Raw genomic sequence first — 16,266 nt, 5'->3', positions numbered from 1 at the left:
ACAATGGCAGCGCAAGATGGCAGCTAACTAGGAGCAAGGCCCTCATTGCTCTATGTAGATTCTTGTACATATGAGAACCTAAGCTTATATGAGAGCCTAACCTTACCCCGAGGGGAAGGGAATGGGGAGTAACATGAAACAGATAAAAACATGGGACATTTTTTAAATGTCTTTAAGCACAGAGGCCGATGAAACAACACAACATGAGTGTAAAAGAGCACAATGAGCAGACATGACATCACAAAATAAATATCACAAACAGACAAGACAAACATGACCACTATTGTTGCTGACTCTCTTTGTTGAAAGTTGTTTGTGTTAGGACGTGTACGTTGGCTGTGTCCGCTGTGTCCACTGTGTCGGTTGGAAGACTTTCTGTAGGTTGTGCTTCTTTCCAGGATTTTAACAATGAACCATGCACGCTGCATTTATGTTGGCACGCTTGTTGAAACTATTGGTGGAGGAAAAATGGTTGAGATTAAAAAAAAGAAGAAATTCTGCCTCCTACTAAGAAATAAAGGTTAAACTTGGGCTAAATAGAGGCCAGTTTTGCAAATGGCAATGGAGTTTAAAGTCACCGTTGATTTATAGGCTCCGACTGTTACGTTCAATTATGAATTGAGTTATTTACTTTCACTGAATGGAAATGGAGATTAAGTGGAATTGGCGTGTACTGCAGTTTCCCTTTTCCGTGCTGATTCTCAGCTTTCTGTACGTCAGCTGAACGGTTCATGCTGATCTATACGCTGGTTCACTTCAGGCCAATAAAAATGTTGGATCTTTGCTTCAAATCATTGGTTAAAATACACAGCTGTGTTGTAGTTGCAAGATAAACTCTTTATATCATACCAAAGTTATTTGACGAAACCTCTGCTCAGTGTCTATTATCCCTTCTATATTATTATTATTTTTGGCATTGAGGGGCCCTCAGTTTTTTGTGATTCATAACTGTTCGACACATGGAGTGGGAGCGCAGAAGGGAAGAACAATGCCTGAGACGTCAGCCGGGTTGTGCAGCGTGCAGTGCAGTTGTTCCGCAAAATCTTTTAATGGGACCAGTTGTGGACGAGTATTGGCTGGAACTGTTCCCAGAACTGGACTGGGGCTGCAAAATGACACTTCACGAGCCACCAATGTTCAACCTGTTAGCAAAACTGACGTCAGTTTAGCCTAAATGTTTTTGTTATTTATTTATTTTTTGTGTAGAATCCTCCGTGCTGCTGGAAGCAAATGCAAAATCAAGTAAGTTTTTTTTAGATAACATGCTGCGCTGTTGTCAAAGTCTCCAGTGGCCAACCACAGTGGTAGCGTAGTCCTCTTCACCCAACAACCCCTGTGTACCCCCAAGCAGACAAACATACGTTTTAACACCAGTTACTTTGACTATGTCGGTGCCAAGCCAATAAAACCCAAATACCTTTCCAAACTTCATTGACTTTCACAACTTGTGCTGTGTGCATGAAGTTGAGCATAAAGGGGTGACTCTTGTTTTCTTGCAGAGTCAGAATATTATAAATGTGTTATTAAAAGAATTATTATGACTGTGTGGTTTCACTCTGGGATGTTATCCCAAACCGTTTTTGCGGTTTCGCTCTCTCTGAAGCACGTGCACGCACACACATGCACACACACACACACACACACACACACACACACACACAGGGACAGAAACAGAGTCTGCACTCTAGCTTGAAACGTGTCATAAGGTAAGAGAAGGGTCATAACACATTTACTGAGGGAGTGCACGGACACACACACACACACACACACACACACACACACACACACACACACACACACACACACACACAGCCGTTGTGCCACGTGCAGGTATCAGGTTCTTCAGAAGCCCTGGAAGTGGCCTCGATGTGTGGCCCACCCTGTGACAATACTGGCTGCGCTGAAAGGCGTCCATTGATGGAAAGACTCTGTTTTAACACATTCCTGCCCTTATTGAGTCGGTGTGTAAACACAGGTCACGAGAAGCGGCCTTGGTTATGGATACTGGTTGCGAAGCCCGTTGCTGGATTACGCCGAGTACACACAATTAGCGGAAAATTGGAAGATATCCAGCAATTTTGCTGCTTTTACTGGCCCCTGGAGGAAGTCCGAGCTCCAATGTCGGCAGAGGATTTCTCTCTCTCTCTCTCACACACTCTTTGAATGCGGCACTGTTGAGAGTTTCCCCCCCAAGAATAAAAAAAAACACAAATCAAGTTTATTGTAGAGGTCTTAAGAATTGAAAGACTCGTACAGCTGAGAGGATCACTTTCTATCTGCTCACACATCCTCGTGTGCACCCCTTTGTTCTCGGACTCATGCAGTCGTTAGCTGAACTTTATATAGCGTGCCCATAAGACAAGGGAGAAAAGAAACATTAAATTAGTTTATGTGAAGGTCTACCTTATCCGCTTGTTGGTTTTACCGCAGCTTCTCATTACAGCCTTATGGAGGAATGATAATAGCAGCCTGGGCCTTCACATGATGGAAACAAGAGCCAGTGGGATGACTGGAAAGCCTCCAGTCACCACGGTGGTACATCAACACACTGTCGGCTCTGTCCAGCAGTAAAATGAAATAATATCATTAGCGTGAAAGAGTTTGTTGTTATCGCTATTTATTATTTTTTCTGTTTGGCTAACCATGCTGGAGCAACCTCCTGCTTTTATGGTTGCGGAACAAGTCCGGCCAATATCAACATATCGTTTATTTAGCAGCAGATATAATGCTTCACAGAGGCGCATGCAAATCAATGCACTAAATTGTTTATCGGGAAGATTAAGATCCTGAGCGAACCAATAGTTAATGATGGTTTTTTTTTAGTTCATGATGGATACTTCATGCCCACATTTTGGTTGTTTATGCTTCTTAAAATACATCAGTGATATAATAATAACAACTTAGACATTTATTAAATAACTGTTGACAAAGTAGCTTTCTAAAGGCAAAATGTGTGGTTTGTTCCTCATGCATGTAATCTAAACTGCAATAAAATAACACTTAGTTAATCATATATTCTCATGAGTGTCAGATTTAGTTCATGCCTGTTAAGCCAAAAAGCCATAAAGTGGTCAATCGCTAACCTCACTTTAATTATGGACTGATTTTTGTGCTTTCTTTTTCAATCGAAGAGCCCACAAACTTTTTGACAATGCATTAAAAAAAACGATTAAATTATATTGTGTATATAAAATAAATTTTATGAACATATTTCAGTCCGATGTTGCATTAACAGGCAAATTACACTCTGGCGTTTCCATCTCGACTCAACCTTGTCATCAAGATAACAGTCACATATATTTTCTAGCAACATGTTGCCCTGTCATTTACTCGGCCTCGCAGACAGCGACTTGCGGAGATCACTTTGTATGAGAGCAGGAACTGCAGCGCGGGGCTTTTTAATCTGATTCCTCTCTGTGATGCTGGGAGCTGTTGGCTGATTTGCTGGCGCTGCAGAATGTGCTTACCTCCATTCTGCTGCTGCCTTGCCCATATTTCCTAAGAAGTGGGCTTCTCTGGCACGGTCTAACCCTCAGACTGGCTGACTGACTTAGCAGTCCATTAGCTAATGACGGTGGCGGCAGCCTCTCCTCCTCTTGCACCTCACCCTCCTCACCCTCCCTTCCTCCATCGCTCCCTCTCCTTGCTGTCCGCCCTGCTGCTGATAATACACGCAGCAGCACTCGGCACCAGTGATGGACAGTAACGCGTTAGAAGTAACGGATTACTGTAATCTGATTACTTTTTACAGTAACAAGTAAAGTAAGGGAGTACATTTGCAAAAACAGTAATTAGATTACTGTTACTTTCCAGCAAGCTGGCTGCGTTACTGCGTTACTCAAAGGTAGTTGTTTTTGTTATTTTCGTGAGACTGTCTCATGACAATATATGAGCGACGTAACGTATTTGCGACGTGCAGATATACGTAAACAGACAACATGGAGCGCGAGAGAGAGCAGGACCGTACAGCGTTTAATGCTTGGAAGTAGCGACATTACATTGAGTTTGACTCAGTCAAAGATGGTAAAAACATTAGCATCCACTGTACACTCTGCGTGGGGGGGACTTTTACCTACAGCGAAAAATTCTACCTTAAATCTGAGCAAGCACCTAGCAAACCGGCACAGGAACGTGAAACTCACTGATAAATAAACCCCGGGCTCTCCCCACTGACGTGACCGCTGCGACGCCTCGTTGAAAAAAAATACAGACTAAAAGTGGCGTCAAGCAGCCACAGAGAAAGTCATTTGCACCAGTGGAATGGTTGTTCACTTTAGGTGGATTGATGCTTTCCCCGGAAAGGAACAGACTGTCTGATAGGAGATTTGAGCAGCTTTTGCTGATGCGATAATAACCACGGTTTCACTCCAAAAGAAAACAAAAAAGCATAGGACCTTGTCAGGGTAGCTATAAACTGAGACCTTAAATGTGGCATGCAACAGCATTTTCTCTGTTTTGTCAAACGCATTATTAATCCTCACTGCACTTTACCACCTGTTAAAAGATGGAAGTGTTAATAATTTGGAAAATAATCAATAGAGACAGATTTTCATTTATGTATGTTTTTTTTATTATGTATGTATATATATATATACAAATATATATATATATGTATATATATATATATATATATATATATATATATATATATATATACATATATATATATATATACATATATATATATATATATATATACATATATATATATATATAATATTATTATATTATATTTCTATGCTGGGATATGCAGAAATATAAGTTAACAGAAAGAAAGAAATGCTTTATGTTATGAAAATATTGTGGAATGTGCAGAAAATAGGTTTAAATGTTCAACAATTTTCTTCAAGTCAGACTGTTTTATTTAATTAACTTGTTTAATTTTCTCCTGATACAATTTGCATAAAGTTAAGATTGAAAACTAATTTAAAAAAGTCTTTAAAAGGAACCGTTTCATTTGATTCAATTTAATATGAATACAGAAATAATAGAATTATAGGATTTATGGTGTGTTCAGTTTGTGCATCATGATTTTGAAAAGGAACTTGGTAAAGTCATTACTTGTTTTGAAAACAAGTAATCAGTAAAGTAACTGGATTACTTTCTTGGATAAGTAATCAGTATTTAGTAACTATTTACAATTTCCAAGTAACTTGACCAACACTGCTCGGCACCACCAGAAAATTCATCTGGATCAGATAAAAGGCATTTGGATCAGAACAAGGAGCGGCGTTCTACAGGGTTGAGTCTTTCTAAATGTGATCTAAATGTGCAGCTCATTACATGTTGATAAGGTGACAATAAAGGATGTTTGTGTGGGGTGTGTGTGTGTGATGTTCTGGTGTGTATCATCTGAAAATGCCAGGTTATTTGGTTCAGACAGATGACAGGTTGATGGGCACTGAGAGTCTGGATGTGGGTCATAAATTGAAAACGACGGTGTGATGGGGAGACCAGTCTGCTCCAGTCTGCTCACCTCATACCATAAAAACTGGCTCAGTCTGAATGTTCCAGCATGGTGAGTCAGAGAAGAGAAGACCCCCCCCCCCCCCATAGCGGTTGGATTGCTGATGCGACTTGGCCGTTTCAACTCTTCTGTCTCCAGATCTAATGCGGTCAAATCTCCATATTATACCACAATGTGACAACATCTTTGTGCTTTCAGTGAGTTTTCTCACCAGGGCGTCACATGGCGATCCAGGCCACATGACCTTCCTGCTCTCCTCCATCCAGTTTACTTAGAGACCTCGTCCAAATGGAGACAACTTTTTTGCATTTTTTTCCTTTACAGTGTTGACTTTTAAACCTCTCTGAAGTGACTCTTTTCGGAAACAATGATACCATGAGGCTACGTCGCTCCTTCCACCTGCATGCGCGAACTCCACTACCAAGGGCAACAATGGCCAACAGCTGTGTCACAGTTTGGAGGTCTGTCTCGTCGTAAGCCCGCACTACCGTCTTCTCTATTGCTCCTGCATTTAGTATTCACTGTCATGTTCTATTTCTTCTTTCTTTGAACTTGTACTTTCAGTTTACGTCACAAGAGTTCATGCACATGGCAGCTTCTTTGTTTTTGCAGTGCTCCTGGGGCAGCATTGCAGCGCAACTGATGGGTCTAATGTTTTTTTTTCTTTTCCAAACCACCCACCTTCTCTGCATCTGCCGTTTGCCCTCAGTCCCTCCCTCAGTGTCCGCACCTGATGCTCTGGGTCGGTCCGACCATCTTGAAAACCTTGACCCGGCCAGCTTTGCACCAGCTGGCCTGAGTGCGCTCATCTGCTGCCGTGACGACGGCTTCAGTGCCGACTTGCACCTGTGTTATGAATCTAGTGGCAGTTGTCTGTTGACTGGAAAACTTCAAAGTGTTTTAGCCACACGCTTGTTTTCTTTGCCCGTGTGCGTACTGTCTCCCATAATGCCGGCGGAAATGTGGTGAACTCACTCGACCTCCCTTTGTTCCTCCCTTTGTTCCTCCCTTCCCGCATTTTTATGCATGACGGGCATCATTTTTAGATTGTGTACAGAGTTCTGGGTGGGGTCACCTTCTGAAAATTGTTTCTGCATAATCTATGATAAGTAATTTATTCTTTTCGGGGTGAGCAGGCATTGGCGTAGTGGAAGAAACTCAATGTTCTGCTGTCTGTTTTTGGATCTCAAGGAGTTTTCAGTGTGATATACAGCAGGCAGGCACTCTCAATTTAATTATCCCTGACAATGTTCAGCGGGGTAGCGATCAAGTGTGACTGAGGTGACGGTTTTAGTCAGAGATGGAAGCAAAGTGTTGGAGACCAACAAAATGGAGACGGACGTAAAATTGAAGCCAGTAAAGAATTGTTTGAGGGCAGAAAGATGGCAAGAGAAGAAGGTTGTACTGTAAATTCTCTTGGCTTTCTGGGGGAGACGTCACAGTGAGGTCATGAGCAGTTCTTTATGTGCGCTAGATATTTTGACACTGAAAGAGACTAAAAGCCTCTCCAACACTTGGCTTTGAGACACGTCCCATCATCGCCTCTGGAAATCACGTTCGAGCAGAATTTCAAAGACAGAAAAGGGGATGACGGTTGTTTTCTTCTGCTCCAAGCAGCTGATTGATTGGTACGTTATACGTCTTCGTGCATCTGTCTTTGATGCAGCTTCTCTTCTCTGCAGCTTGCCTTTCTGTCTCTAGCTTTAATCGTTCATGCCCAAAGGAACTCGAACACTACTTCACTTGTGCAAAATGGATGGTGGTTAATACAATGAATTAGATATAATTTACTTTTAGCCGTGTCCTCTCAGCTTGGCCTGATTGTAAATAATGTTTTTTTTTTTCAGTGAAAATACAAAAAAACAGATTTGCTGTTGCCAATAAAAGTAATTTTAACTTCACATCATTAAACATACAGTTTTACATGTCCAGTGACATTCATCTACATGGACTAAAACACACCCTGCGCACCCTGAGAGAGATATCGCACCACCACAAACTTAAAATTAGCTGAGGAAAATCCCTACACAAAGAAACCACACCCTTAATTATGTACACTAAAAAAAATCTGCCAGGCGAGAGAAAATTATGAGAATGAAACATTATGTTTAAACTGTGAGCATGTAATAATCAGTTGCAGCATTAGGCAGTGTATGTTAGTGACTCCTTTAAAAATATCAACAAAATGTGAAGTTTGACCCTTTTGATGTACATGAAGATATCTTTTAACGCAACATAACAAGTTTTACTATAATGGTCAAGCATATACTGTAAGTCAGCGAGTCAAGTGTTGGTAGCATGTTAGCTAACTTGCCTCACACGCAAGTGCTAACGCAATAGAAGCAGAAGTCAGTAAATCAAGATAAGGGAGCGTGGCAAATTGGGGACTTTTTTTTTTTCATGACTGTAATCTTGATAATTTACTGTGTTTCTCTCTCACTGTATATAACCGCACTATGATTAGATCTCTGTCTGTTCCACCCAGAGCCTCTTTACATCATCTCATACACATCAATTATCTGCTTCCATGTTGGTCACCTTCTTGTATTCTATTTATAGAGAAGAAGAAGAAAGAGAAGAAGGTTATTGACCCAGTCCTCCTCTGTTTGAGTGCATAATGGTCTGATTAAACTTAACACCTTAAAGCCTCCATCTGTCTCTTTGTGTGGTAAAAGACAGGCCGACAGTATTCGGGGGAGAGAGGAGAGAGAGACGTCCTTATTCCTCCCCTCCCCTCCCCTCCCAAAACCCACCCAGATTTTCCCAGATGGTCCGGGGTTTAAACTGGCAACTTTCCAGTCTCAGGCTTGCTTCCTTAACCTCAAGGCCTCCGCCGCAGCGCTGCTAGTCCTGCGAAATTCAAGCACACATTGTGATGCATAACTAACTTGGAAACATTCTCACATTCTGGATTTATCCACATACATTATATACAGTATGTGTGTGTGTGTGTGTGTGTATAGAGTACATATATATATATATATATATATATGTATATATATACACACATATATATGGTTATTTTTGGATGGTGTTGTAATGTTATGCACTGTAATACAAATGACCTGGTGTTTATCATCTGAAAATGCCAGGTTATTGGAAGCCTTTTGTCAATAATTTCTTATATATTTCTTTAAGAACATAAAATGGAAACCTGACACAGGCTCTCCTTTTCTTGTTAAGGTTGGAAACTGTAACTTATTTAAATACAATTATTGTGACATTCAGCAGCAACAGTTCCAGTCATGTGGAATAATGTTGCCGAGGTTTTCTTTGGAGGAAACATCCCAAACAACCGTCTTGCGGGAGTAACAAGTGTCTTCCTGCTCGGCCAGAGAGCCTGGTGCTTTTTCCAACAGAGGTCCAGTGTTCTCTTTGTTCTAGTGGTATTTTTCTTTTCTTTTTGGCTTTTGATTGCATTTTTTTCCTCCTTACGTTAGTGACCACAATTAGGTTCAAAGCAAACAAAGCCAAAGTGCTCGTGTTTAACATTGTTGTTGGCCGTTCATAAATCTTCTTAAAAATCTGTGTAACATGTTGGATAACTTTCCATTTGAAAGGTCATCTAATTTGTGGCGAAACATTTTCCGCCTTTTCTCTGAATCTGAGCAGAAAGTGATGACTGTTGCTATTTGGAAGAACATACTCATTTGTCCACCGTTGTTCATTGAACAGTGAAAAAAAAAACCCATGAAACTTCACCCATTACACCTATTTACTACACCGCTTGGTCGACAGTGACATTTTCCTAACCACAAAAGTACTCTGGAGTTTTATGGAGGGAAAGAATTTTTACCCGCAACCAAAGCTCAATGCAAACCAGACAAACGCAACATGTCGCCATACTGCTTGTGTGGTGACATCCAGATGTCGTGAAAGAGGTGGTAGTTCAATTTGTCTGCAGAGGGTGACACCACCATAATATACCAGAATAATATTTTTATATTTATATGATGCCATTTTTGCTGTTTTGTGCCTGTTTAGCTGACACAAAACAGGCAGTGTTTGTGACAGGCGATGTGTGTTGTGTTTTTTTAATTTATGTTGAAGTCTGTGACCATGCTGGGCTTCCATTATATTGGTGATGGTTGTCATTGTGTGATGGGTGAAATTACAGTTTTACACAAACTTTTAAGATTAAACTTTCCTGCCTCTTCTAATTTTCTCTTTCTGTCTGATTTACTATTTTGATTTCATATATATATATATATATATATTGATGTATATATATATGTACTGACTTCAAATAATTTAGAAGCTATTAGTACTTCTGTACTATGTGTAATTCTTCATTCAGCCGTGGGTTACTTTGACATAAGAACACGGTACAGTAAAAAAGCTTGGCTCTCAACTGGAAATTATTTATTGTAAAGGCAGAATTGTTTTTTGTATTGCAGTTAATATTTGTTCCTAAATTCTAAGTTAATATCTGTTCTTCTGCTCTTGCAGTCAATAGCTTTTGGTGTGTGTGTGTGTGTGTGTGAGTGTGTGTGTGTGTGTTTGTGTGTGTGTCCATGGATTGCGTGTCTGCGCACGCATTGAGGACACAAACATGGAGAAGTGCGAGAGCGACTAGCCCTTTTCATCCCACAGTGCAATGCGCTGGGGGTGAGAGGGCGCTGAGAAAGTTCCCTTGGCTTTACTGGATAATCCCTTGATAAATAAACTGGGAAGAGAAGACCACCGCTGTTATCTGTAAAGCAATACTCCCCCTGAGGACGGATGGCCCTGGGCTCGCCGAGCACCGGGCCCATTCGCTCACTGTCCTCTTCTGACACCCTTCTTTGTTTTCGCATTAGTTGCGAGTACAAGCACACAAACAGTTTTGAGTCAAACCTAGTGAAACGGACACAGTCTTCCGGCCTGTAGGATGTGACCATCCGTTTATTATTATATTATTAGTATTATTTTTTTTTTAAAGATCCTTTTCTTAAGATCACAAAAGACTTCTTCATGATCAAGAGATGACGATCGTTCGATGTTGGTCAATACATGGCTCGTGGTCCTGGGAGGATTGTAGGCTTGTCAACGTAACCAGACTCCACGTTTGTTTGTTTCCTCCATTAAGGGAAACTGTTTCAGTCAGTCATAAACCAGCTTCCGATCATCTCCGATACATGATTTTAACATCTAGAGGAAACGACAATCGCTCCATAAGAAGCTAATGAACTGAGCGATAAGAATTTGTTATTTAAAAAATAATATGGAGACGTGTCTTCCATAATCATGTGTGAATGGTGACAATGTGAAGCTCAGCCATTTGAGATGTGCGCATACTTAAACAATCCCCATCATGAGTAGGTCAATGTCACTGAAGAGACGGCGTCTGCGTGGAGACACCATCGTCATGCATCCCAACAATCTGCGCCCTCCGCCACCCTCTGTCCCCGGGCAATCACTGCAGGAATGTGCCGCAAAATAGCTGGAATTGTGAAGGTATAACAAGGACAAACAGGTGTTACGGCACGCGCGCGCACACACGCACGGACACGGACACACAAAACCAAGTGCCCTTGCCCTTCCCAGATGGGACTCTCGCTGCCATGCCGTCATCACCAGGTCGAGAGATAATTGATTTACGGCTGCTCTGTGTCATTACTCAACCTGTCATCTGATTGGCTCTCTGCATCATGTGATCACAGAATCCGATCTCTGCAAAACTCTTGAGTTTTGGAGAGAGTCTTTGATAAGAAATAACTGTTCAGCGACGCTGTGTCCTTGACTCTGGTTTAACAGCGCCGACCTCTTGAGGAATGTTTTTAATCACCTTTCATGCCATTTGGTTGCAAATGTGACGTGCTGATCGTTTAGTCTTGGATAATTGCAGTTTTTCAGACAGAGACTGGTGATGATTCAGGCAGGCATATTTTTTTGTCTCTTGAAATGTTGCAGAAATGGAGATCCAGATTACATTCTGTCCTAATGTCCGATTTCTCACCAGATAGATTATAAACCAAAGCGCTCAGCCTTTTTGTGGCTGTTGTCCATAGAGAATTAAGAATTATTGCCTTTAAACCTCTGAAAGCATATTTTCATTTTTTTTTACAAGCCATCATAATTAATTTTTGGTGCCAAATTTCTCATCAACTAACGCAAACCATTTTCATTTATTTGTGTGTGTGTGTGTGTGTGTGTGTGTGTGTGTGTGTGTGCTCGCGTGTAAGTGTGTGTTTTGGCATGTGCGATCAAAGAAGAGCTGCAACACATTTAGCATTTATTTGTAAGAATGGCTTTAGAAATAACAGCAATAATTTGAATTTGAAGTCAGTTCTGTTTAAGAGACACAGAGCAATAAAATAAACTATTTAACGGGTTGAAACATAATAAAACCTGATTGTTTTCCATCCAGCATGAAATAAATGAACGTTAATTTAATTAACTTGGCTGCCGCTGCCGCTCACGCTAGGAGTGTTTAGTGGCTATACAACCAACACACCCTGTCTGTTTTTCCTTACTGCCACCACGTGTGCCGCGGCTGCATGTGCACACACAGACGCACACACGGCTGTGAACAGCTCCGCCACATGTGAGCGTATTTTATTGACCCACATGGAGTTTAGGTTACTTCTGCGAAACTACCATTCATTGTGACCTGTGCCTGTTTGAAGACTGTCAAAGTAGGAGAAAAAAGCTGTGTGCAAACCATTAAAGACGATCACGGCTGTCTCTCGTTCTGCGAGGGAACAAACAAAAAAACAAAAACAAAAAGAAGTGTTCCTGGTACACAGACAAGCGCCATGTTTTAAGAATAGCTGTCTGCTTGCTGACAAGTTTAGATTGAAACTCTATTTTGAGGGCACGAGTGTGAAGTGGCATATGTCACTCTCCCAAGAGGGAACGTACAATTATAGCAAGCTGGGAAGTCACTTTTTGTGACCATTGACAGATATTCCTTCCAGAGTTGCTGTCCCCGTCCAGAGCGTGCAGACACACCCTTTGGCCCAAACACATATGCTCACGATTTCCTTCTGAAATAAAGTTTATTTATTAGCGTGGCAGGATGTTTGGCTCATTATCTGGATGTCTTTTTCCTTTGGCATTTGCTAAAAATGAAGGCCATACTTCAGTGTTACGCAAGTCCAACAGTGTTTTTATGGTTTTTGGAACCATGATTTAAGAAACTATTTATTAAAATCTTTAGCTAATTATCACCCAATAAAACTTCAAAACATCAAGACAATCAACAAGAGCGGTATTATTCAGTGAGATCTTGTTGCACACTTGAATTCAATACACTTCAGTGCACCAGAATTATGATACGTTTATGATTTTTTTTGATGGTTAGTGTTGTCCAATGCAGATACAGGAGTAGATTAGCTAGCTAGCAGATATGGAAGTATAGCTAGATAGGAATATCGGAATATTGCTTGCTCAAAGATATGGAATGACATTACGTAGTTAGCCAATAGCATTAGCTTTCCATCCTACTAACTGCATCGTGGTATGGTGCGTCACAAAATATGCTTTCGTTGAAGGAGTAAAGGATCATTTGAGTATGTGGATAATATTTTCATATTCAAGTTTGAACTACTTATGTACTCAAAATATGAATTGTTTGTCTGGAGATGTGCCATTTGGAATACACCTGATGTGATTACTGTCTGCATAGAAGTGTATAAACAAGACATTTTGTCCTCAGTGATGTAATTTTTCAGATTCAGACAAGGACTGGGAGCGCTGGTTGATATTACACGGTACTGTTGGATGCCCATACATGATGGGATGACTCATTCCTCCAGACAACGCACTGCGTGTGTGCATTGATCACAGGAGTTACAGAGGCCAGCATTAGCAAGAGCCGCTGCGCTCCGTCTATCCAGCTAATTGAGGACCACTTAATAATGCTGGCCAGAAGCTTTTAAGCCAATGAGTTGTCATTGATTTTTACCTCTCGGACTAAAGCACGTTTCCCCATCTGTCAAACGAACCCACTGCCCCTTCCTTTCCAGCGGCGCCTTTAATAGCTCGCTGGAGGTACCACTCACCATCTTGGCCAATTGAGTGCATCGAAGTACAGCGTTCTTGTATTTCCTGTCAAGCCCTCTTGGCAGTGATACTCACTCGTTGCACCATTCCCTTTCATCGCTCCTTTCACTTAAGAGCACACTCTCATTTTGTGTCGTCACCTGCTCTGTAGTTCCCCGCTCCATTACTTTTAATCCGCCAAGTCTTGATTCACCTGGAATTGGGGCCATGTCGGGAAGACATTCCTCAATATAACCTTCCAGTCCATTTGAAAAGTATATTTACATTTATATGTGTTTCAGCTGTGCAAGGTGCCATGCCACTCCACCCATGCTGGTATTTGTTTTAGTAGCCTAACAGGTGTGTGTGTGTGTGTGTGTGTGTGTGTGTGTGTGTGTGTGTGTTTGTGTGTGTGTGCGTGCGTGACTGTGTGTGTGTGTGTTTGCTCTTCTCCACAGGTGGACAAGGTGTGTGGCCTGTCCACAGCGGAACCTACAGGCACGCAGCCCACAAATCCACAGGTCACAACCTCCTCCGTGACCTCGTCCTCTCTTCCTCCCCCGCCTGCCGCCCCCACCAAGTCCATGGCAGAGCAGTGGATGGGGCAGTTTGCCCATCTGAGGAGGTGAGACAAAGCAGTGACAGCGCTGCAACGTTTACGACTGCCTCTTGTCACTCTGCCTGCTGTCATCCTGTTAAATGCTCAGCCACAGGGGTCCAGCGCTTTGGCTTTGCTTTTTGGATGCCGAGTATAAACTTGGAACTTCCCCAAAATGCAGGATGTTTGCCTGATCTCTGGCTGGAATGTGTGTGATATGCTCCGCCACGCTATGAGAGAAATTTGATGACTCCGTGTAGCTTCTGTTAACTCTCTTCAGTGCCACTTGGCTGCCGTTAGCTCACATTAGCTTTCCCATTACATGCTAGTGAACGTTACATTCTAGGCTTTTTAGTTTTCAGGTGTGTGTTTAAGGTGGAGAAACATTTAGGGCCCAACGGAAATGCCTTGCGAGACAATGCGTCATAATACATCACAAAATCATAGCACATCTTTTTCAAGAGACCTGCCTTGGGAGCCGGTGAGGGAAGTTTTCCACATTTATTTTGTGTTTTTCTACACATCATTAGATCAAGCACACTTAAGCACTCTGTCACGTCATCATTTTTCATGTGATTAGTTAAAAGACACAAGCACGCACGCTCGTGCCTGAGCCCGTGCCCTCCATTTGGCCCTGCGAGGCGGCAGTCCCGGTGCCCACAGCAGCTGGGAGTCAGGCGAGGAGAGGTCCGACCGTTTCCTGTTTACCCAGACGGCCGTACCACCGAGCCTGCGCACCAGCCGTGGCCCCGGCTTAAATAGCATCTCGCACAGAGACATGCACACAAAACACACTGGCGGCATCGCCCGCCTGACCCCGTCGCCAAACCAGGAACCACTGCGCTGATGCCAGCCCCCTAAGCTGACAGGTCTGGGCTTGGCACTGCCGCCCGCCATTCATGGTAACGCAATCCAGCCCTCCCCACCCACAGCTCGCCAACTCCGACCAGCCTGTGTGCAAGCGCCGACCACTTCAGAGGCATGGCATTTTCCGCTGCAAGCGCAAGGAGTCTAATGCTAACAAATGTGAAAAATGGCCGCGCAAAAGTGAGATTTATGTTTATAGTAATGATAGAACATGCGAGCCCGGAGACTCAGTAGACGTTTTGTTGGCTTTCAAACACCTTTTATATGGTTTGCAGTTTGCTTGCGTGCTGGTTGACTTACTTCTCCATTTATTACCATTATACATTCAAATGTTCAGTTTTCTGTGGTGAGAGGTGATTATTATTATTCCCCCATGTGGTTAGTCACTAGTCATGGAAAACTCGACTCGAGTTTGTGTGAGTGACTCTCCATAACATGTTTTAGTCATGTTTTGATTCATTTGAGAAACTGAGTCAGTCACCTAGAGTGTGCTGAAATCCACACGCACGTAGAGGCTCCACCCACTCCCAGAGCACCAGAGTGATTGATTCATTTGCAGCCCGGCTTCTCCGGAGGGAGAGAACAGAGGAGCTGAGTTGAAACAAGAAACCAGTGCTGTTGCCTCTCCCACAGGGCTAATACAGCCATTAACTTTTGCATTGATGCAAATGCCGTTGGTATAGGAGCAGTGTTGTAGTGGCTTGGCCGGCCCTTTTTTGTTAGCTAGCTAGCAGCAGTGGGGAAGAGTCAGAAGAGTATGACTTGTAGTTCACTAAAATGACTCTTGAACGACCTGTTCAGGGCTTAGAAATCATCGTTGGTCTCTGCATGTGCATGAGTAACTGTTCTCTTCCAGGTTTAACCACCTCACCCTCCTTCCTACCCCACGTGTCATGTCATGTCATGTCGTCATTATTTTGTGTCTCTCTTCTTTCTCTCACCCAAAAACCCTCCCCCTGTTTTTTTTATTTATTTATTTATTTACATCTCTGCATCCTCCCTGCTTGCTACAAACTCCCCCCGGACTCCAACTACCATCATTCTCAGCTCGTTCCCCCTGAAACCCTCCAAGAACAATAGACATAGTCTGAAGTCGCTCTCTAGGTAAGCATGAACATGAACTTCTGACCCTAAAACCTGTTGTTGCTCTGATTATTGTGTCTTCTTACCAGTTTGTATTATGGTGGGCGGTGGGGCAGATGTGACTCACGCGTGCTAACAATGTGTGACTGATCAAAATCATCTTGCTTGAGACAACACAGTCTGTATTAATGGCACATGTTAGCAAATCCGGTGAAGCAGACACTTTTCCCACATGGCATAGCAGAGAAAAATGCACTCACTCAGCAAAGTCCTCAGATTTGTCACC

The 16,266-nt window shown here is 42.4% G+C and overlaps 1 protein-coding gene across 2 annotated transcripts in view; it reads left to right on the top strand.

Moving 5' to 3' along the window:
* The window catches only part of LOC142885139 (glypican-5-like), a 94,098-nt gene that overhangs the window by 23,737 nt on the left and 54,095 nt on the right, over nucleotides 1–16,266 (top strand). Inside the window, exons 4-5 of one of the 2 annotated variants that reach the window (XM_076021301.1) lie at nucleotides 13,891–14,057; nucleotides 15,945–16,001. In XM_076021301.1, coding sequence (XP_075877416.1) covers nucleotides 13,891–14,057; nucleotides 15,945–16,001 — 224 coding nt within the window. The remainder of the gene's footprint in view (nucleotides 1–13,890; nucleotides 14,058–15,944; nucleotides 16,002–16,266) is intronic. The other variant, XM_076021302.1, reaches the window with a different exon arrangement.

This window comes from Nelusetta ayraudi, unplaced genomic scaffold (genome assembly GCF_046127955.1).
Source record: "Nelusetta ayraudi isolate G7.1 ecotype Tasmania unplaced genomic scaffold, CSIRO-AGI_Nayr_v1 ptg000011l, whole genome shotgun sequence".
Taxonomy (NCBI): Eukaryota; Metazoa; Chordata; class Actinopteri; order Tetraodontiformes; family Monacanthidae; genus Nelusetta; species Nelusetta ayraudi.
This window is presented reverse-complemented; position numbering and strand designations above follow the sequence as displayed.